Below are 17,718 nucleotides of genomic sequence, written 5' to 3' on the forward strand. Positions count from 1 at the left end.
TGTACTTGAACGGTACCGGTGGATCTGCGGCCACAGTGAGGTCACGGGGGGGAGGTATGTGGCCCAGCCCAGGCAACTCGCGCCCGAACAGCCTCTTTTTCTCCCGCCAGCCCGTTTCTCCTTCAACCCACACCACCACCACCTCCTCCCCTCCCAACCACGCGGCTATGCGTCTCCTCATCTCCGTTCTCGCCGCCTTCTATGGGCTACTGGCCATTGCCTCCGCCAGCTCCCTCTCCACCGATATCCTCTACTGGCCTGTCGGAGCTGCGTCGCCATCCGTCCTCGCGCGCGTCGCCTATGACCCGGTATCGCTCCAATCGGACCTGGTCTCCTACAGCCCTCCCTCGGATAAACTCCGCGACGGGCTCGTTCGGGTCGGTCTCTACACGTCCACCCCCACGAACCCCAAACAATGGGTCGGTAGTCTAGTCTCCGCGTCCTCGTTCGCCGAGCACCAACCCGTCCTCCGTCTTCATCTCGGCCCGACTAGCGACGTCTATCATGTCGCTGTGGCAGCTGCCAAGGCATCTGCAACCGCTCCTCAGATTGTGCTTATTCCCAATGAAGCGGGGACCCAGCCGCATCTGAATCGGCCGGTGGTGGTAGGGCCCGACGGTCAGGACCCGGAGCAGGTCGTGGAGAAGACGTTCTTCCAAAAGTAAGTCCTACGCGTTTGTCTCATCCGGTGATTTGCTTCTGACTTGTTGTCTAGGTATTGGTGGGTCTTCTTGATTATCACGTTCTTGACCATGTCTGGCGGCGGCGGCGGCGGCGAAGAGCGGTCTTCATGAGAACGACGATCATACCTGTATATCAGAATTATCAGAAACTTCATTTCTCCGTGAACTCCTCTTAGCTAAATGCCGATTCCCATCGCTAGTCTACATAAACCTCTTCACCTCTACACCTCGCCGGTCAATTCACGGCTCGGATATGGCAGGGTGTGCGTACTTCGAACGCCTCTGCCCTTGCGACCAACATCCACGACTATGAGTCCCCGGTCAGCGATAACAATTAACTCATTTTGGCGGTCGCCGAAGCGGAGCTGGTAGCACACCGCATCGAGATCAAGGATCACGGGTGATATTTCAATCGCCCCGGAGTCGAGATCTTTCCATGAGCGAGGATAAATGCGATCCTCATCATCCAGCAGAGCATCTGGCTCGAGAGCCCAAATGTACAGTGTTTTCCATGTTGCCACAGCAATGCGCGTGCCGCAACTCGAGGCAGCCACCTGGGATCCATGCGAAACATCTGCCTGCCGGAACCCTAACAGCCGTGCCACAACCGTCCACTCATCAAACCGCCTGCCGCGGTCATGATTCAGCTCATGGCTACAATTCTGAGCCCGGCAGTAAGCCTCAGACTTGAGAATACAGGCCGCCGTCCAGTTCTCGATCCGATGAGTGGCGATCCCAAAAGCCAGATATTGCCAGTGGCAGAGAGTTCCCTGGTTTGCATCACCCTGTTCATGAGTCGCATAGAATGGAATGTCGATTGCGAATTGAAGAGAAAAGGCGGATGAGTATGCCACACTGCATGAGTTCTTGTATAGCTTAGGCTTGGGTTGGTCGAAGGATGGAAGATCGCCGATCTTCTGGAAACCACCATACAAGGTCTGGGCACGGTAATGGTACAGCAACTGAGAACCGTCATTGATTGTCAGCCTCACCGCAGGTCCTGGATTCTCCATTCCTGCAGCTCTTTCGCCATTTGTGTCAGACCCTATGACAACACAGGGATCGTAGGAGACATCTATGATTAGTACTGTTTAGCTGCGTACGAAGGGGTAGAACTGGAGGGGCAGAACGAACCGATGATCTTAATGACTGGGGCATTGTCAGGGAGAGGCGTAGGCATAGGGAGTTTGCTGGAGGCACTAGTGTCGTAGTGGACGACTTCATGAACGTCTTCCTTATGTGCATGCTGCCAGGAAATCGCAAACCCACCGTGGTAACCATACAGAGCCTTGGGCTCATAGTCATCATAATCAGGGAAAGCGCAGATGTGGACAAGTGGAGAATCCAAGTCATGAATGGCCATAAAGAGAACGCCGTTGGAGTGTAGGGCCTGTTTCACAAATGGGTGGTTCGACTCTCGATCTTCCTGGTTGACAAAGGGCTTGAATCGGTGCAGCACATGGACTGCACTGTCATCAACTGACGTTCGAAGGACTTGAATCACTCCGTCCCTTTCTCTAGGTGATTCAAATCGCCGTCGATACCTCAGATGGCTCTGTCGGACATAGTAATAGTAGGCGTGTGGATGTTGTTTGAAAGCCAGTATCAATTGGTCTCGGTTCGGAAGATTCCATGAGCATGCTCGTGGCTCTATCTGGAGACCCTGGACGGTGAAGACTTTGAATTCGGCATAGAACTCTGCGCCATACAGTTGGCGATATGCGCGGTGCATCAAAAGGCCGAAAAGTCCCTTTGTTGTAAAGCTCTGGGTGTCATCGGTCTCGCCAGGAGTTTGGCGAAGATGATATAGAATGGCTTCACGGCTGCTGGACGCGATCTCAAGCAGAGTGTGACAGGCATACGCTACCTGGAAGAAGGTGGTAGTATCACAGGAGCGGAGAACGAGCTGGATCAGCTCAGTAGGCAGATGGAGCATCATAGTGCTAGAAGAGCAGGGATTGGGCCATTGGTGAGGGGATGAGAGAGAAGAATGAGAGAAACAGCAGTGATGGGGGGGTCATTTATATGTAGCGGGCTAGATGTATTCGCATTGACCAAACAGGGAGGTTCTGCCTGGCGGGGCGGAAGTTGCCGTGCAGTGGAGCCTGGCTGACCAGAACTATAAAGTAGTATGCCTACCTACCTTACAGCCCTTTTTAGTACATCGTTACAGCTAGAGAGGATGGATTATGTAGGGTACAGTTCTACCATGTCTTTCTTTTCGGGAAGGCAGAACTAGATCCAGACGACGCTTTTAAGATATTATTTCTACACTTTTTGAAAATTGCCTAAAAAATTACGGTCAGAAAGAAGACCATCCTTTAACCGTCCCATTTGATCTCTCTGCCCCGCAAGATAAGTATATTCAAGATTGTATTTCTAGATGCCGACCCCGCTAGTTACTGGAGTAGATAATATGAAAGCAAAGTCACGGCCAACGCCCAGCAAATGCAGACCGAGAGAAGAGAGAGAAGCAATCACTAGCACATAATAATAGGAATGGGTATCCCGATGTCATCATCGCGTGAAGCACTGGCTCGCTAAGATGTGCTCCCCTGAGACACCACCCATTCGAGAACACTCTCATAGCAGAGCACAAATTGACTGAGGTTCTGCACCATGCTGGGCCGCTGTTTCCGAAAGTCGGCAACAGTTTTGGCAATCAGATCCAGAGTACGATCCCCAGTCCAGCGATTCCCAGAGCTGTTGTCATGATCTTCCGCGCGTTGGCGTTTCAACATGTCTAACACACTGTCGACGGTGCAGAACGTCCCCGTTCGCCCGCAGCCTGCGCTGCAATGCACCAGCACGGGTCGTTGGCCGTTCGGATCTGCTTCATCGCGATTCCACGAAGGGCTGCTGGTAGCGCGGACAACCTTATTGCACTGCTCGATCAACTCAAGCAGATGAGTTGGCTGTGACGGCGTCCCAAAGTCCGGCCAGTAGGGATACTGAAGCTGCGTGATATCCCGCAATGGTTGGAACGGGAAGGCTGTGTGGCAGAGACTGAAATGTCGGACAATGATGACAGGGTTTTCGTTGGTCTCATCGTCGCGAGAGGATGGCACGGCCTCAGCGGAATGAACCGGTCGGTCCTTGGATTCGACGTGGATATGTCGCTCCGAATAGGCCTTGACCTTGAATGGCCCATAATCCCCAGATTCCCAGTAAGGGTGGCACTTTACCTGTCCTCGCTCGACTTCTGCTGTGAGAGACACAAGAAGTCGGACATCCTGTTCCCACACCACACGCCAAAAGTCCTGTCGGGAAAAATGTAAGCAGGAAGAACATGGGATGGGGTCTGGTAGGAGGCACTCACATTAAACGTGTCTGGCACAGGAGCCTGAGTAGCGATATATCGTCGATTGCTAAATTCGGCTTTGATGTGGTTGGCGTTCACGTAGTCGCAACTCCCAGACGGGATCCCCTCGAGTCGGACCCGGGAATGATCAAAAGGGTATATATCGTTGTACCGGTTCTTCGTGCCTTTCTCGATACCGGCAACGCGGTACTTCTTGGGCGGGTCGCCGGTCGAGCTGGATGATCCATCATAGCTCAACGCCGATTTCATGCGCTCCAGTTCTCTTTTCTCCAAATCCAAGAATCTCTCTGAAACAAGGCGACCTTGATCCTTTGGATCCGAAGCATCTTGCAACCACGCAGGAAGTGACCGTCGTTTTTCCTCGGTCAAGTGATCAGGCTGCCGGAGAGGAACCTGGCCAACTCCGCCGAGAAGATCCATGTTTTGTCGAATGTTTCCGAAAAATGGCGTCACAGCCGAGGATGAGTCTGGCAGGGCACACCCGCCAACAACAGGTGCCACCGACCGGACGTTGAGGCTCGTAGGGGAAGTGCCCTGGTTAGATGGAGCGGCCTGCGGTTGTGGTGAGGGTTGTTGGGTCAAGTGTGGGAACCGGTTGGCAAAATCTTTGAAGCCACCGCGAAGAATCAAACCCCTGCCCTGCCATTCTTCTGCCTGGAACTTGCTGAGCACGTTCAGAAGAGGCACCGCATCCTTGACATCCGTCGTGGAGGAGTCGTAAACAATTATGGCACTACACTCTCTCCACCGAGCAAAATTCTGTTTATCAGCATCGTCGGTGAAGGTTCCTTCGAGCTTTTGAGTGCCAAATGAGCGACGTTTGAGTAGTGTGGTGGGAATGCACAGATTCAGTGACCCTTTGATGCTGCCCTGCACATAGTGAGCGTACGGACGGACATCCAGCAATAAGGTCTGTTGCTGAGATGTCTGGAATAGTTCCGCGCATCTGTCCGATGAGATCCAAAATTCTCCTGATGTCGAAGATGGATGCGATGCTGACGCTGACACTATTGTCACTGGATTAGCAATGCACCAGTTCTCTCAGATGGAAAGGCTGTACCATGTGATGAAGAAAGCTTTCTCCTCGAGCCAGGCCCTGCAAAATGGCGGTCTTGCGGGTTATCAACACCTGGGTCTTCTATCTCTGGGGTGTGTGAAGGCAGACCACGGCCAACTGGTGCTTGGGATCCACTGAGCGACGAGCGGTGCTGGATGACGGACTCCCTGCGTCTTTTGTCGGTTTCGGATTCGGTCTTCAGAAGGTTCACCAGGTTCTCGGAAACAGGGTTCTGGGGGTACAATTGCAGTTTTGGGCTTGGCAGTGAGGATTGCGGGTGCGGTAATGAGCCCCAACCTTTCTGTGCATGAGGTCCTGGGCTGGAAGTTGGCGGGATACCCGTGTTTTCCACCTTGATGCCGAAGTAGTTGGGGCTCTGGTCGGCATAGGACCCGGCAGAGACGATGCCGGGGTTGGACGGGGACAAGCCGGGGTGCCCGGCGGGGAACTGCAGGGCCTGCGTTGCACTGCCCTCACGGCGATGCGCACTCTGTACCCACGAGGAAGAGGGCGAATGCCCAGGGCCCGTCATGGCAAACGAGCGAGCGGCCGCTCTGAATGCAGCTAACTGGAGGGGTAGCAAGACGGGATCAGACTGCCTCGCGACGAGTCATATCCTGGATCAATTGAGCTGGGATGGGCGAACAGGATGGATTTTTTTTTCAGGACGAGATGACGGATGAGATGAAGGGCATACGATAATAGATGAGAAACAAAGAGGGCCAGAAGGGAGGAGAAGTCAGCAAAAAATGTCAGCTGGGGATGGTGGCGAGTAGCAGGCAGGGCCTGGGGAGGAAGTCGATGCAGGCGTCTGACCTGACGTAGGGACTGAATGACTGACTGACTCGGGGCGAGAAGAGGCGACAGGTAATTAGTGTGGGGGATGAACGCTGATATCACGGCTGAGTAATTGTGGAGCGTTTCTAGAAGCAGCAATGACGTAGGCGTCGTCGGTACCTAGGTGAGGTCTAGGTCTCGTACTACGGACAATGATAGCTTATAGGTAGCACTACATCGTAGGGACCGGGTATAGCCACCGGTGCATGTGGTGTTTTTATTGATGGTCGGTCTTGTACATATATCATCACCGCCTACAGCCGCCCGTCCGGCTCGCCCTGGAATCGCTGCACCCGTTTCTGCTCCCAACTGTCCAGGTCCTTGGCCATGAGCCGCTGTCAACATACCCTCCATTAGCATCTCTCCCCTCGTCCGCAGACACGCAGTAGTACATACGTAGTATTCCTCTTTCTCGTCCCCGACAATGCGCCTTCGCGGGTTCCGCTTGATTCCTTCTTCCCCGTCCGACCCCTTCAGACCCAGATCCATTGCTTCCGCCTGGCTGAGTTGTTTGACTTTGCGATCGTAGCGCTCATAGCGCACCGCAGCGGCGGGGGTCAGGGCGAAGGAACCGGCGACGATGATTGCGATAAACGGGAACCCGAACAGAAGAAATGGGTGCCGGGCCAGCCGGGCGCGGTAGAAAGCGCCAAGCCTTTCTCCAAGGGAGGAAGAGGCCGTGGTCGCCCGGCGATACGTCTTGGATTGGAAGGTAGGCATGGACCGATTATGATTATCGGAAAAAAGGAAGAAAGAAAGCCAGAAAGACAGACAGTAACGAATTGGGCGAAAAAGATGTTCGGATCATCGATAGTCCGGGGCTGGTGCAATTGTTTATCGCGACAGGCTGCGACTTCCCTGTTCACCTTTTCTTCTTTTCTCCCCTCTTATTCCCCATCAATCCTCACGTCGCGCGTGTCTCCATCCGTCTTCCCGGCCTAGCTGCCACATCCTCCTTCTCCATGACCTCCAACACGGGTTCTCTCTTCGGAGGGAGTGGTCTTGGGGCCACCACAACCTCCCAAGCACCAAGCCTGTTCTCAACCAACAGGCCAACACTGGGCTTGGGCACTCAATCGACTGCGCCTGCACAGGGTGCCCAGACTTCTTCACTCTTCGGTCCATCCCAGAGCCAGCAACAGCCGACCCAGACCTCTTCTCTGTTCGGTGGACAATCTCAGGCCCAGCAGCAAGCCGCCCAACCCTCGTCACTATTTGGAGGGCAATCCCAGGCTCAGCAACAGCCAGCCCAGTCTTCTATTCTCGGCCAGTCCCAACAACCGCCCACCGATGGACAGGCGCAGGGGCGGGCTTCCACCCAGGCGACGCAGCCTGCATTCTTCAACAGCCTGTTGGAGCGGGGCAAAAAGCGTCCGCTGTCTGCGACTGGCCAAAATGGCAACTTTGAAGAGATCCCCAGCCTCCAGTTAGGTCTGGATGACATTCGGAGAAAAGCGAGAGAGCTTGGCACCGCAGGACAGAAGGATACCCAACAGGCGGGCACGGCTAGCAAGGCGTAAGTCGAATCTTTCTTCTAGATTTTTTGGAGAATATATTAACTAACTCTGCTGCTATTGCAGTCACTACCTCCTTGCAGCTTCTGGGATCTCCCCAGGGCGGGCCTTGCGCGACCTCAAGTCTCTGGATTCGCAGGCATCCATCTCCGCTGCGGCAGCGAAAGAACAGGACAGCTTTGACCCCGATAACCAGAGGTTTCTGCGAAACATGCAGCAGCGTGGCCGCCAAGTAATGATTGCGGAGAGCTTAGCCCGCTCTCAGAGAGATTTCGACGCATTCCTGGAAGAGAAGGTAGATATGGACTGGGAGGACCAGCGTCAGAAGATCTTCCATCATTTTGGTCTCTCCCAGAAAGATGCCGGTGGGGACTTGAAAGCAACAACGCGGGGTGCTTTTGGACGATCCGCACGCCAGTCCAAGCAGACGGGCGCCAGTCCAGCTAATGGTCCCTCCATCGCATCTCGTAGAAGCGTTTTCGGACGCTCTGGCCTCGAGAAATCGGTGATTGGGACACCTGGGGTGGGATTAGCAAGTCGTCAGCTATTTGAGGATCCAGCAGAGCGCAGTGATGGGACCACTGTCCACTCAGCGGACCTCCGGTTCTTGCGAGAGAAGATGGGTCACTATGCTGAGAAGGTACAGCAACTGAACACCGTCAGACTGCAGAAGCAGGTGTATCCCATCCTTCATGAGTTCGCAGATGTCGAAAAACGCACGGGTGGCGATGTAAGTCACAACACTTTAATCGTGTTTGATTTTATTCCAGCTGATAATTTTTATCCAGGCTCCTCGACAGCTGGTCGATGCATATGGAGCCCTCATTCGAGTCGTCGGTGAGAATGCAAGCATTTCTAGTCCGTCAGACCCCGGTGCCGTACGGGAGCGACAGTATGCCGATGACTACTTGGAAGAATCAGTCAAGTCTCGCAGGGCCATCAATCTCCGGAAGCGAATTCTCGAAGGGTCAAAGGGGTTCCTTGAGAATTTGTTTTATAACGAGGTCGAGAATGTCATCGCCAAGAACCCGCGTGAGGCACAGTTGGGCGGCATTCCTAGCGTGATCAACAAGGTCCGCGGCTACATTCGCCTTCGGGCAGCCAGAAAGGATTTAGCGCCAGATGGGACCGAACTCCAGATGGTCGGTCAAGACTACTGCTGGATCTTGATTTTCTACCTTCTTCGATGCGGATTCGTCACCGAAGCGGCGGAATATGTCAGCCAGGACCCCGGATTCCGCTCTCTGGATCACAAGTTCGTGACATATATGACCACCTATGCGCAGAACAGACGCCTACCACGGGATCTGCAGCAAAAGATCAATGGCGAGTACCAGCAACGTTCGCGAAATGCACCTGACAACACCGTCGACCCCTATCGGATGGCCTGTTACAAGATCATTGGCCGATGCGATCTGTCCCGACGTCGCTTGGAGGGGATCAATCAAAGTGTGGAGGATTGGATGTGGCTTCAGTTCAGCCTGGCTCGAGAAGACGACCGCGCGGAAGAAGTGGCTGGTGACGTCTTTGGGCTGGAAGATATTCAGACCGACATCACTGAAATCGGACAACGCGTCTTCACCAAGGGCCAAGAAGGACCGGGTGGCTATGGAACTTTCTTCCTTCTCCAAATCCTGGGAGGAATGTTCGAGCAGGCCGTGGCCTATCTAGGCACCTATTCGCCGGTCACTGCGGTGCATTTTGCCATTGCGTTAGGGTACTATGGCCTTTTGCGTGTATCTGACTTCTACACATCTGGGGAAGAAATCTGTAAGCTAACCTCCCCATTTCCCCTCCTGGTTCCTACTAACCCGGTGCGTGCCTCGCTGCAGTGTCCTTCACTGTGAAGCAGTATCCCCAGATCAATTTTGGGTATCTCATTACACAGTACACGCGCGAATTCCGCACTGGATTTGTTGAGGCCGCCATTGATTATTTCACCTTGATCTGTCTCAACGCGGACCTTCCAGGCTCGTTGGGCAAGTCTCAGGCCTCGGTCTGTCACGAAGCGTTGCGCGAATTCATCTTGGAGACCAGAGATTTCGCCAAGCTGCTTGGTGACATCCGCGCTGACGGTACCAGAATCAAGGGTGTGATCGAGCAGCGCCTCGACTTGATCAAGCTGGAGGATCAGCAGGAATTCCTCAAAACTATCACGGTCCAGGCGGCGGCAGTGGCCGACGATAAGGGCTTGATCACTGATGCCGTTCTTCTGTACCACCTGGCCGAGGATTACGACCGCGTCATTGATATCATCAACCGGGCTCTGTCAGATGCGATTGCTGTTGAACTAGGGGGGGTTCTGCCGAAGCTGCAACCTCTTCGTCCGCGAGTCGACCAGGGCCAGGATGGCCAGGCCGCACACGCAGGCACCTCTGATCCTGGAAGCAGTCTCAGTTTGACCGCCGTGGATGACCCGGTCGTCTTGGCGAAGAACATGATCAGCCTCTACAATTCAAACACACTATATTGGCAACAGATCCGACAGATGAACCGAGATGCCTGCGGGCTGCTTCTTCGCCTTATGGAAGCCAAGATTCTCGTTGAAGCCGGCCGTTGGACGGTGGCACTCGACGTAGGTACACCTGCCGCTTGGTTCTTTTCTTCTGCTAACCACACTTCACGTAGGCTATCAACCAGCTGAACGTCCTTCCGCTGCAAGCTCACGGGTCTGTCCCGTATATCCGCAGTGCCGCGCAGGCATTCTCGTCCTTCCCGCCCATCATCTCGCGCAACATTGGACATGTCATCATGTGGAGCATTACCTGCATTGGCCATGAGCGCGAACGGCAGAACTCCGGGCAGTATGACAATGAGACGCGGCAAGGCATGGCGGAGAACCTGCTGGTGTCGGCCAAGGATCTGATGATCTTCTCGGGCATGGTCAAGTACAAGTTGCCGCCTCGGGTCTACGAGACTCTTGCTCGGGCTGGTGCGGACATTGGAGCCTATTAGATAGAGAGCTTTGTGTAACGGTAATACAGAGATATTCTCATAATCAACCGGGGTGGCTCGCATTGCTAGTAGGAATTGGCGCTCTATTTATTGGGTATTGTTGCAGTTAGGTGTCTAGATCCCGAACTATATATTCTCGGACGAACGCCAAGGCTCCCGAGATCCGGTCTGTCGCGGTTTCTCTTCTTCCCCAACTCCCGCCCTCTGCCTGCCACTCATGCGCTCCGCCGTGAAGTGACTGTCGCGTCGACGGTTTTGTGTGCTCCATCCGTTCTCAACCAAGCGATCCCCTAGGGATTCGATCTCACCGCTGCATGGGTCTCACGGATCCCGGTGCCCACCACCACCACCCATTGCGGCCCACACGATGAACCATGCCTCCGACGCGCTGGCCTTGAGCCCCCCAGCAATGGTTCCCGACAGTGAACCAGGTCCTACGCCCACAAAAGATGGACTGGATAGCACAGACCGAGATGCCGATTCGGCGCAGGATCCCCCCGCGTCAGATGCGATAGACGAGGACCTGCCCAACGATGAGAACACGACGCCTCCAATAAACTTGACCAATGCCCTTGCAAAACAAGACCAATCAGAAGACCCCCGCAGGGCCAGCTCACAATCTGGTGCCGACAATCCAGGCAACAACCGGAGCACTCCTGGGTCAGGGAACAACTCCAGCCTCTTCAGCAACCCCCCAAACCTGTCGCGCATACGAAGAGTCTTGTTTGAATGCAAGGACCCGATTGAGATTAGCACGAGCGAATTCGAGACCTACTGGCCCTTTATTGACAATGTCTGGGTCAAGCAGAGGTCGAATTCCAGTAAGGAAGGCCACTGCACCACGGACTACTATATGTGTCGCCTGCGGCGCCCGACGCACCGTCCATCCGAAAGCCGTCCATTGCCTGAAGGCAAGCGTCCACGGAAGAAGCGTGTTCGGGAAGGGGGCCTATGCAACTTCCAAATCAAAGTAGTGCGCTTCGAAGGCGCATACTCGACGGTCACCATTGCCCGTACCCCCGGCAGCAACAGCGTCCATTCGCACGACCTCGACCATCTCGACCGAGTGAAGCGTAACTCGGGGGTCGTGGAATATGCCCGGAAGGAGTCGGTCAAAGGCTATCTGCCATCGTCTATCTACACCAAACTCCAGGAAGAACCCGACGAGCTCGCGGAGGCCGGCGGGCGGTTTCTCACCGTGACGGATGTGCGCAATGTCTCCGCCAAGTGGCGCCTACAAAACCCCGATGCCAAGCTTGTTGCACACGAAGGCTATGAATATCAAAAGGGATACGGAATTGTTAAGGCTCAGAACGCCGATGGCGTTCAGGAACGACCAGCGAGACCGACAGCACCTCAAACTGCACCGGGTGCCCTGGCCTTTCCCCAGTTTTCTTTGGAGTTCCTGGACCCCTATCTTCCCAACCATGACCAGCCGCGTCGACTCCCTCACGTCACCCTAACGTACGCCGCATCGATGGACTCTATGATCTCGCTCCAGCCCGGCATGCAGACGGTCCTCTCGGGACCCGAGTCCAAATTGATGACTCACTATCTACGCTCGCGCCATGACGCAATCCTCGTGGGAGTGGGCACCGTGCTGGCGGACGACCCAGGGCTGAACTGCCGGCTGGACGGAGCCGGGGGGTATGGAGGTCTGGGACGCATGTGGCAGCCACGACCAGTGATAATTGACCCCATGGGACGGTGGCCGGTCCATCGCGAATGCCGCGTGCTCCGAACCGCCGTGGAGGGGAAAGGCAAAGCTCCCTGGATTGTGATCTCCCCCGCGGCCCAGGTCCCGCCGGAGAGGGTGATGATGCTCAAGGGCTACGGGGGCGACTATCTTCGCATCGTGGAATACAACGAGGGCTGGCGTCTGCGCTGGGAGGCCATCCTCCGGGCGCTCGCGCTCGAAGGCATCAAAAGCGTCATGATCGAGGGTGGCGGCACAGTGTTGAGCGAGCTGCTCAACCCGGAGTATACCAGCTTTGTGGACTCGCTGATTGTGACCGTGGCGCCTACCTATCTTGGACGCGGCGGAGTGAGCGTCAGTCCCGATTCGAAACGCAACGAGGACGGGCAGCCCAGCGCGGCGCTCAAGCCTCAGCAGGTGCGGTGGACGACATTAGGACAGGATGTGGTGATGTGTGGACGGGTTCGACCAGACGAGTAGTAGTGCCTTGATAATAATTAATTGACTATAGTAGTACAACATGCCTGCATAGTGGCGGAAAGGATACCGAAGAGTAGATGAATGAATGATGGGCGAAACAAACAAAGAAAACCAATCTGTCAGAATGCTGGATTTTTTTTTCTGCCTCCCGACGCGTCTCTCACTTTCCCCTTTCACACCTCTCTTCTAACATTCCTCACCGGAATTTTTCCTCTCGCTCCTTCTTTTTTCCTTCCGATTGACTATGCCCCCTAAGAAAGCTTCTGCCACACCCAAGAAGGCTGCGGCCAAGGCGACGGTGAACTCCAAGTCTACCACCACCACCACCACCTCTCGCGGCCGCAAGACCGCCACAACAGAATCCAAGACCGAGCCCAAAACTACCAAGCCGCGTACTACCAAGTCCTCCACAAAGGAAATGTCTTCGACCTCGAAGAAGCGCAAGGCCGATGCCGTCGAGGAGAAGCCGCGCGAGCTCAAGAAGGCGCGTGTTACCCAGCTGCGTGAGCCCAAGCCGAAGGTCGTTATCAATGAAGCTCCCAAGGATCGCCTGAATGTCTTCGTCTGTGGTGAGGGTAGCTCCGGTGAGCTCGGTCTGGGCGCCGCGAAGAATGTCATCGACGTCAAGCGCCCGCGTCTCAACCAGCTTCTGTCTGCGGCGCAGGTTGGCGTCGTGCAGATCGCCGTCGGCGGCATGCACTGTATTGCCCTCACGCACGACAACAAGATCCTCACCTGGGGCGTCAACGACCAGGGTGCGCTGGGACGGGACACCGCCTGGGAGGGTGGTTACAAGGAAATTGACGATAATAGTGACTCGGATTCGGAGGACGATGACAGCGGACTGAACCCCCGCGAGTCTACACCCACGGCTGTCCCCTCGGAAGCCTTCCCCAAGGGCACCGTCTTCGTCGAGGTCGCTGCGGCCGACAGCGCGAGCTTTGCTCTTACGGACGATGGCCAGGTCTTTGGTTGGGGTACTTTCCGGGTAAGTCCTACGGATCCCGCTTTGCATGACATTCCAGTTCTAACGCGTAAATGCTAGAGCAACGATGGAATCCTAGGGTTCGACGCGACTCATCGGGTCCAGAAAACGCCGGTTCTGATCCCCGCTCTCAAGAAGATCAAGCACTTGGCCTGTGGTGCCAACCATGTTCTCGCCCTAAACGACAAGGGAGGCGTCCTCTCCTGGGGCTCCGGGCAGCAGAACCAGCTAGGTCGCCGGATTGTAGAACGCAACAAGCTGAATGGCCTGCAACCGCGGGAGTTCGGTCTTCCCAAGAACATCGTGCACATCGGCTGTGGATCCTACCACGCCTTCGCCGTCCACACATCCGGCAAGGTTTATGCCTGGGGTCTCAACAGCTTTGGTGCAACCGCCATCCGTGAGGGTGCTGGCGAAAGTGAGGCGGCTATTGTGCACCCGACCGTTGTTAAGGCACTCACCGGCCGGAACGTGGACCAAATCTCCGGCGGTTCTCACCATTCCATTGCGCGCACCACCGATGGTGAGTGTCTGGTTTGGGGCCGCCTGGATGGTTACCAGAGTGGCTTGAAGGTCGATGCGCTCCCCGACGATGCGGTCATCAAGGATGAGCGCAACCGCCCACGCATTCTGATCGAGCCCACCCCAATCCCTAGCATCAAGGCTAAGGTGGTTGCGGCCGCCTCGGACCACTCGCTCGCCATTGACGCGGACGGCCGTGCCTGGTCCTGGGGATTCTCGGCTACGTATCAGACCGGCCAGGGCACCCAGGATGATATCGAAGTGGCCACCGTTATTGACAACACGGCCACTCGCGGCAAGAAGCTGAACTGGGCAGGTGCCGGCGGTCAATTCTCTGTCTTCACCGAAGTTGCTACCCTGTGAGCGTGGCCTCGCGTGTCGTGCCCATGCTATGTCATTCCAAATCCTCCCCATGTTTTCTATCATATTTTCCTTTGGTGTCGGTTTGCCTTCAGAGCCAGTCTTGTTTCCCGCGACAAGCTCCGCGTCTCCAGCATGTAGAATTAGTTTTTTTCAACCAGCGTGTTTTTATTCGTCATCCTCCACGAATACCACTTCTCCAAGTACGAACAATGATCGAGTTGCACGGAATAATGTGTATCATTGCTATCGTCAAAGGTCATGTCATTAAGGTTATAATAAGCACTACATCCCAAGCTCCTGCATGGCTTCATATTCCGCGTCAAAGTCATCCCGACTTCTCCCCGGCACCCCCGATGATCCGCCAGCATCGGCAGGACCCTCTTCATCTTGTTCCCTCAGAAGATCATCGAGATCATCGTCTTCTGGCTCGGGATGGCTAACGGTCGGTCCTGCATCCACATTATCGGAGAAAAACAAGTTCTGGTCATCAGAACCTTGTTCACGGGGGTTGGCCGTTCGCTCGATACAGAGAGCGGGTCATCATTCTGGTCTGCAGGAGCGGTGTTGGGAGGCTTGTCTGCGATGGGAATAGAGACTCGTGGTGCGTCGTCGGAGGAAACGAACAACTTCGGCTTCTCTTCATTGATCCATTCCCGTCGCATGGTTTGGATACGCTTGGAATGGCCCAGCTTTTCGATCATCGCCAGGCCATCGGCGAATTTCGCTTTTGGAAATAGGTCGTCCAGCCAGAGTTGGTAGAAGTTCAGAAGGCGGGCCGTGTCCGAAAACTGTTCCCATGCTCTCAGGTCAGTCATTGACACCCTTTCCGCCAAATAGATCGAGACAAACCTCGTGGCCTTTGCCTTTAAATCGCAATTTCTGCTTGGCGGCGCGTCGCAGCTTTGGGATGCCGGGTTGTGAGAGCAGACTTCCAAAGTGTCAGCCACCCCCGCGGATCTTCTCAGATATGGCCCGTACTCACCGAGCTTCATCTAGTTTGGCGACAGGTTGCCGTTTCTTGGTGACCTTGACCTCTTCGTCGAGACCCAGGCCGGCAGAGTCTCCTGGTGCCGAGGGTTTGGACGCGTTGTTGGTGGCGGTGGTGTCTGGGACGACCTCATCGAGGCCAATATCGTAATCAAAAAGATCGTTGAGATCGTCTGCTGTTGGTTCTGGAGACATTGCCTCTGCTAAGGTGTGGTGAATAGGAAGATCGTTCAACACGCGTGTTGACGCGATCTCGTGATCCATACCAGCCTCAGGCACCAACCGCTGACCTAATCCCCTCGTCCCCCTTCTGGGCTAGCGTGCCAATCACACACCTCTCTTGAGTCTCTGTCTCTTGTCTTCGTCTCCCTCCGCTTTGGTCTGCTGTTTCCCGCAAACCTCCACTCCGCCCCCCCGTCATGGCTTCCGAGCAACCAATTGTGCCGCCCAAGCGGGCCAATACGGATTATCCTGTATGTTATCTCTCCCTCCCTACACTAGGAGTCTCACTAACCGCCTCCCTCCCAGTTGATTGATTCCGATCCGTATGCGCTATCATACTCCCCCCCTCCGGTACTTGAACACTCACCAACACTTCCTCTAGGCATCTGCGACGAGTCTTCGGGTATGCTCGGCCTTCCGATTATGCCGTGGCCGGTGGTATGGCCTCCGTTTCTCCCATTGCCTTCTGGGTCATGGAGCGAGTGAGCCCATCCTACGTCGGCCGCGGGGGGTTCCCGCCGGTCATGCGACTCGCAACAGCCATTGGTTTGATTGGTGGCCTTCACATCTTCTACCAGCGGTCTACTCGTATGTGTTACTTGTCCCAGATCCCACTTTGCCGGATTTCACGGCTTACCGATGTCTTTAGAACGCTTTTACGGATTCACCGAGAACTCGCGCGAGGTCGAGAAAGATATGCGTGAGATGGTTGACAAGGTCAAGAGTGGTCAGCCCCTGTACGGCACCTCGAGCGTGTCCTCCTATCTTCAGGGTGTGGCCGCCCGCAACTCCCGGTACTCGGAGTTGTTCGTCCACATCATCCCGTGGTTCAACCTTGTCAATCACGACCAGGTAAGCTTTGCAGATTCTGGTCGCTGTGCCGATGATACTAATATCTTCCTAGCACGGTATCGACACGGCAAAATATTACCAGCAAGCTGAGCGGGAGCTAGAGGCAGAGCGTCTGGCCAAGGGGTCTGCATAAAGCCTGGAAAAAATAGGAAGCACCATTCACGGGTGACTCAGGTGTTTCTTGCAGACTTGTACACATATTTTACTTTGTGTTTGATTTTGTTTTTAGGGCGCAATTGCAATTGACAATATAAATCTTTTGTTCGATTCCTTGGGAAAAAAGACAGCGAATGACAAGTTCTCGGGGGGTATAATACAATGCATCCAGTAGAATAAACCTCATCAGCTCTCACGCTGGCAGAACGTTTTCGTCATCCTCGAATTTAGTGTTCAACTCACGATTCTTCTTGGGTCGGGGATTGGGTGCTGGTGGAAGGTGAGCAAACGGTTGGATAGCTATGGCGCTTCACATACCTTTCTCATTCTCTTGTATGTAGAAACGTCGGAGCAGCATGATGGCTTCTTTCTGGAAGAGACCCCCGTGTACCGGATATGGAGGGTCAATCGATGGACTGCATTTCCCGGTTAGCCCATGATTCGATTCCTTTGAATTAACGACAGAGACAGACTCTGAATGCAAGGGGAGCACGCCGCCGGTGCCGCCAAACCGCTCATTGGCACAGCCGAAATACACCCGGCGGATGCGGTACTGCTTTAGCGCCGAGGCACACATCACGCACGGCTCGACGGTCACGTAGAGGTCGGTGGAAGCCAATGCCGACCTAGGGTACGTCTGGAGCATTTCGGCAATGGCGAGAAACTCGGCATGTCTGGTTCCCTAGAACGAGCTGAGTCACGGTAGCCGTGGCATACGCGGATTCCTTACATTCAAGGATCGGTTGGTGTCGTTCATGCCCCATGCTACAATCTGATCATTGTAGACCAGCACGCATCCCACCGGGGTCTCGCCGGACTGGAGTGCTTTCTCGCCCTGCAGGAGCAATGAGCTATCCGCCGCAAAAAAAGAATGGGAAGGGAAGCACGTACCATTCGTAATGCCTGTTTCATGAAGGCCTCGTGTTTCGCGCCATCTGGCGTGTTGGGAAAATTCTCCAAGTCCATGTTGATGACAGAAAATAAAGATGAAGTCAAATAGAGCAGAACATGTCAGGCTCTAAGAAGTTACGTAGAATAGATGAGAAAGTCAGTGACTTACTTAAGATACCGTAACTGCCTCAGGTGT

The 17,718-nt window shown here is 54.8% G+C and overlaps 10 protein-coding genes across 10 annotated transcripts; 5 read left to right on the forward strand and 5 right to left on the reverse strand.

Annotated features, from left to right (window-relative positions):
- Positions 1 to 167: 167 nt before the first annotated feature.
- On the forward strand, positions 168 to 794 carry N7510_010210 (uncharacterized protein; the record flags this gene model as incomplete). The annotated part of the gene is made up of 2 exons (XM_056982135.1): positions 168 to 661; positions 716 to 794. The coding sequence occupies 2 exons, from the start codon at positions 168 to 170 to the stop codon at positions 792 to 794; spliced, it is 573 nt and encodes a 190-aa protein (XP_056829971.1).
- A 110-nt stretch (positions 795 to 904) lies between these two features.
- On the reverse strand, positions 905 to 2,622 carry N7510_010211 (F-box domain protein; the record flags this gene model as incomplete). Its single annotated transcript, XM_056982136.1, has 2 exons — positions 905 to 1,770; positions 1,818 to 2,622. 2 exons carry the CDS (start codon positions 2,620 to 2,622, stop codon positions 905 to 907), a joined length of 1,671 nt encoding a protein of 556 aa, XP_056829972.1.
- Positions 2,623 to 3,223: 601 nt separating this feature from the next.
- On the reverse strand, positions 3,224 to 5,594 carry ptpA (uncharacterized protein; the record flags this gene model as incomplete). The annotated part of the gene is made up of 3 exons (XM_056982137.1): positions 3,224 to 3,943; positions 4,003 to 5,012; positions 5,066 to 5,594. The coding sequence occupies 3 exons, from the start codon at positions 5,592 to 5,594 to the stop codon at positions 3,224 to 3,226; spliced, it is 2,259 nt and encodes a 752-aa protein (XP_056829973.1).
- A 559-nt stretch (positions 5,595 to 6,153) lies between these two features.
- On the reverse strand, positions 6,154 to 6,619 carry N7510_010213 (cytochrome c oxidase assembly protein COX16; the record flags this gene model as incomplete). The annotated part of the gene is made up of 2 exons (XM_056982138.1): positions 6,154 to 6,234; positions 6,296 to 6,619. 2 exons carry the CDS (start codon positions 6,617 to 6,619, stop codon positions 6,154 to 6,156), a joined length of 405 nt encoding a protein of 134 aa, XP_056829974.1.
- A 242-nt stretch (positions 6,620 to 6,861) lies between these two features.
- nic96 (linker nucleoporin NIC96) lies at positions 6,862 to 10,368 on the forward strand (the record flags this gene model as incomplete). Its single annotated transcript, XM_056982139.1, has 5 exons — positions 6,862 to 7,415; positions 7,480 to 8,143; positions 8,202 to 9,183; positions 9,246 to 9,988; positions 10,042 to 10,368. The coding sequence occupies 5 exons, from the start codon at positions 6,862 to 6,864 to the stop codon at positions 10,366 to 10,368; spliced, it is 3,270 nt and encodes a 1,089-aa protein (XP_056829975.1).
- Positions 10,369 to 10,735: 367 nt separating this feature from the next.
- On the forward strand, positions 10,736 to 12,544 carry N7510_010215 (RibD family protein; the record flags this gene model as incomplete). The annotated part of the gene is made up of 1 exon (XM_056982140.1): positions 10,736 to 12,544. The coding sequence occupies one exon, from the start codon at positions 10,736 to 10,738 to the stop codon at positions 12,542 to 12,544; it is 1,809 nt and encodes a 602-aa protein (XP_056829976.1).
- A 244-nt stretch (positions 12,545 to 12,788) lies between these two features.
- Positions 12,789 to 14,414, forward strand: N7510_010216 (RCC1-like domain-containing protein; the record flags this gene model as incomplete). Its single annotated transcript, XM_056982141.1, has 2 exons — positions 12,789 to 13,532; positions 13,590 to 14,414. 2 exons carry the CDS (start codon positions 12,789 to 12,791, stop codon positions 14,412 to 14,414), a joined length of 1,569 nt encoding a protein of 522 aa, XP_056829977.1.
- Positions 14,415 to 14,696: 282 nt separating this feature from the next.
- Positions 14,697 to 15,665, reverse strand: N7510_010217 (Chromosome segregation in meiosis protein 3; the record flags this gene model as incomplete). The annotated part of the gene is made up of 3 exons (XM_056982142.1): positions 14,697 to 14,933; positions 15,011 to 15,263; positions 15,397 to 15,665. 3 exons carry the CDS (start codon positions 15,663 to 15,665, stop codon positions 14,697 to 14,699), a joined length of 759 nt encoding a protein of 252 aa, XP_056829978.1.
- Positions 15,666 to 15,820: 155 nt separating this feature from the next.
- On the forward strand, positions 15,821 to 16,608 carry N7510_010218 (putative NADH-ubiquinone oxidoreductase 21 kDa subunit; the record flags this gene model as incomplete). The annotated part of the gene is made up of 5 exons (XM_056982143.1): positions 15,821 to 15,874; positions 15,930 to 15,946; positions 16,006 to 16,211; positions 16,273 to 16,475; positions 16,528 to 16,608. The coding sequence occupies 5 exons, from the start codon at positions 15,821 to 15,823 to the stop codon at positions 16,606 to 16,608; spliced, it is 561 nt and encodes a 186-aa protein (XP_056829979.1).
- Positions 16,609 to 16,824: 216 nt separating this feature from the next.
- N7510_010219 (nucleoside deaminase) lies at positions 16,825 to 17,597 on the reverse strand (the record flags this gene model as incomplete). Its single annotated transcript, XM_056982144.1, has 4 exons — positions 16,825 to 16,901; positions 16,950 to 17,313; positions 17,362 to 17,466; positions 17,523 to 17,597. The coding sequence occupies 4 exons, from the start codon at positions 17,595 to 17,597 to the stop codon at positions 16,825 to 16,827; spliced, it is 621 nt and encodes a 206-aa protein (XP_056829980.1).
- Between the last annotated feature and the right edge of the window lie 121 nt (positions 17,598 to 17,718).

The sequence above is a fragment of the Penicillium lagena genome, assembly GCF_028827675.1.
Source record: "Penicillium lagena strain IBT 129212 chromosome Unknown utg000007l_segment0_segment0, whole genome shotgun sequence".
Classification (NCBI taxonomy): Eukaryota; Fungi; Ascomycota; class Eurotiomycetes; order Eurotiales; family Aspergillaceae; genus Penicillium; species Penicillium lagena.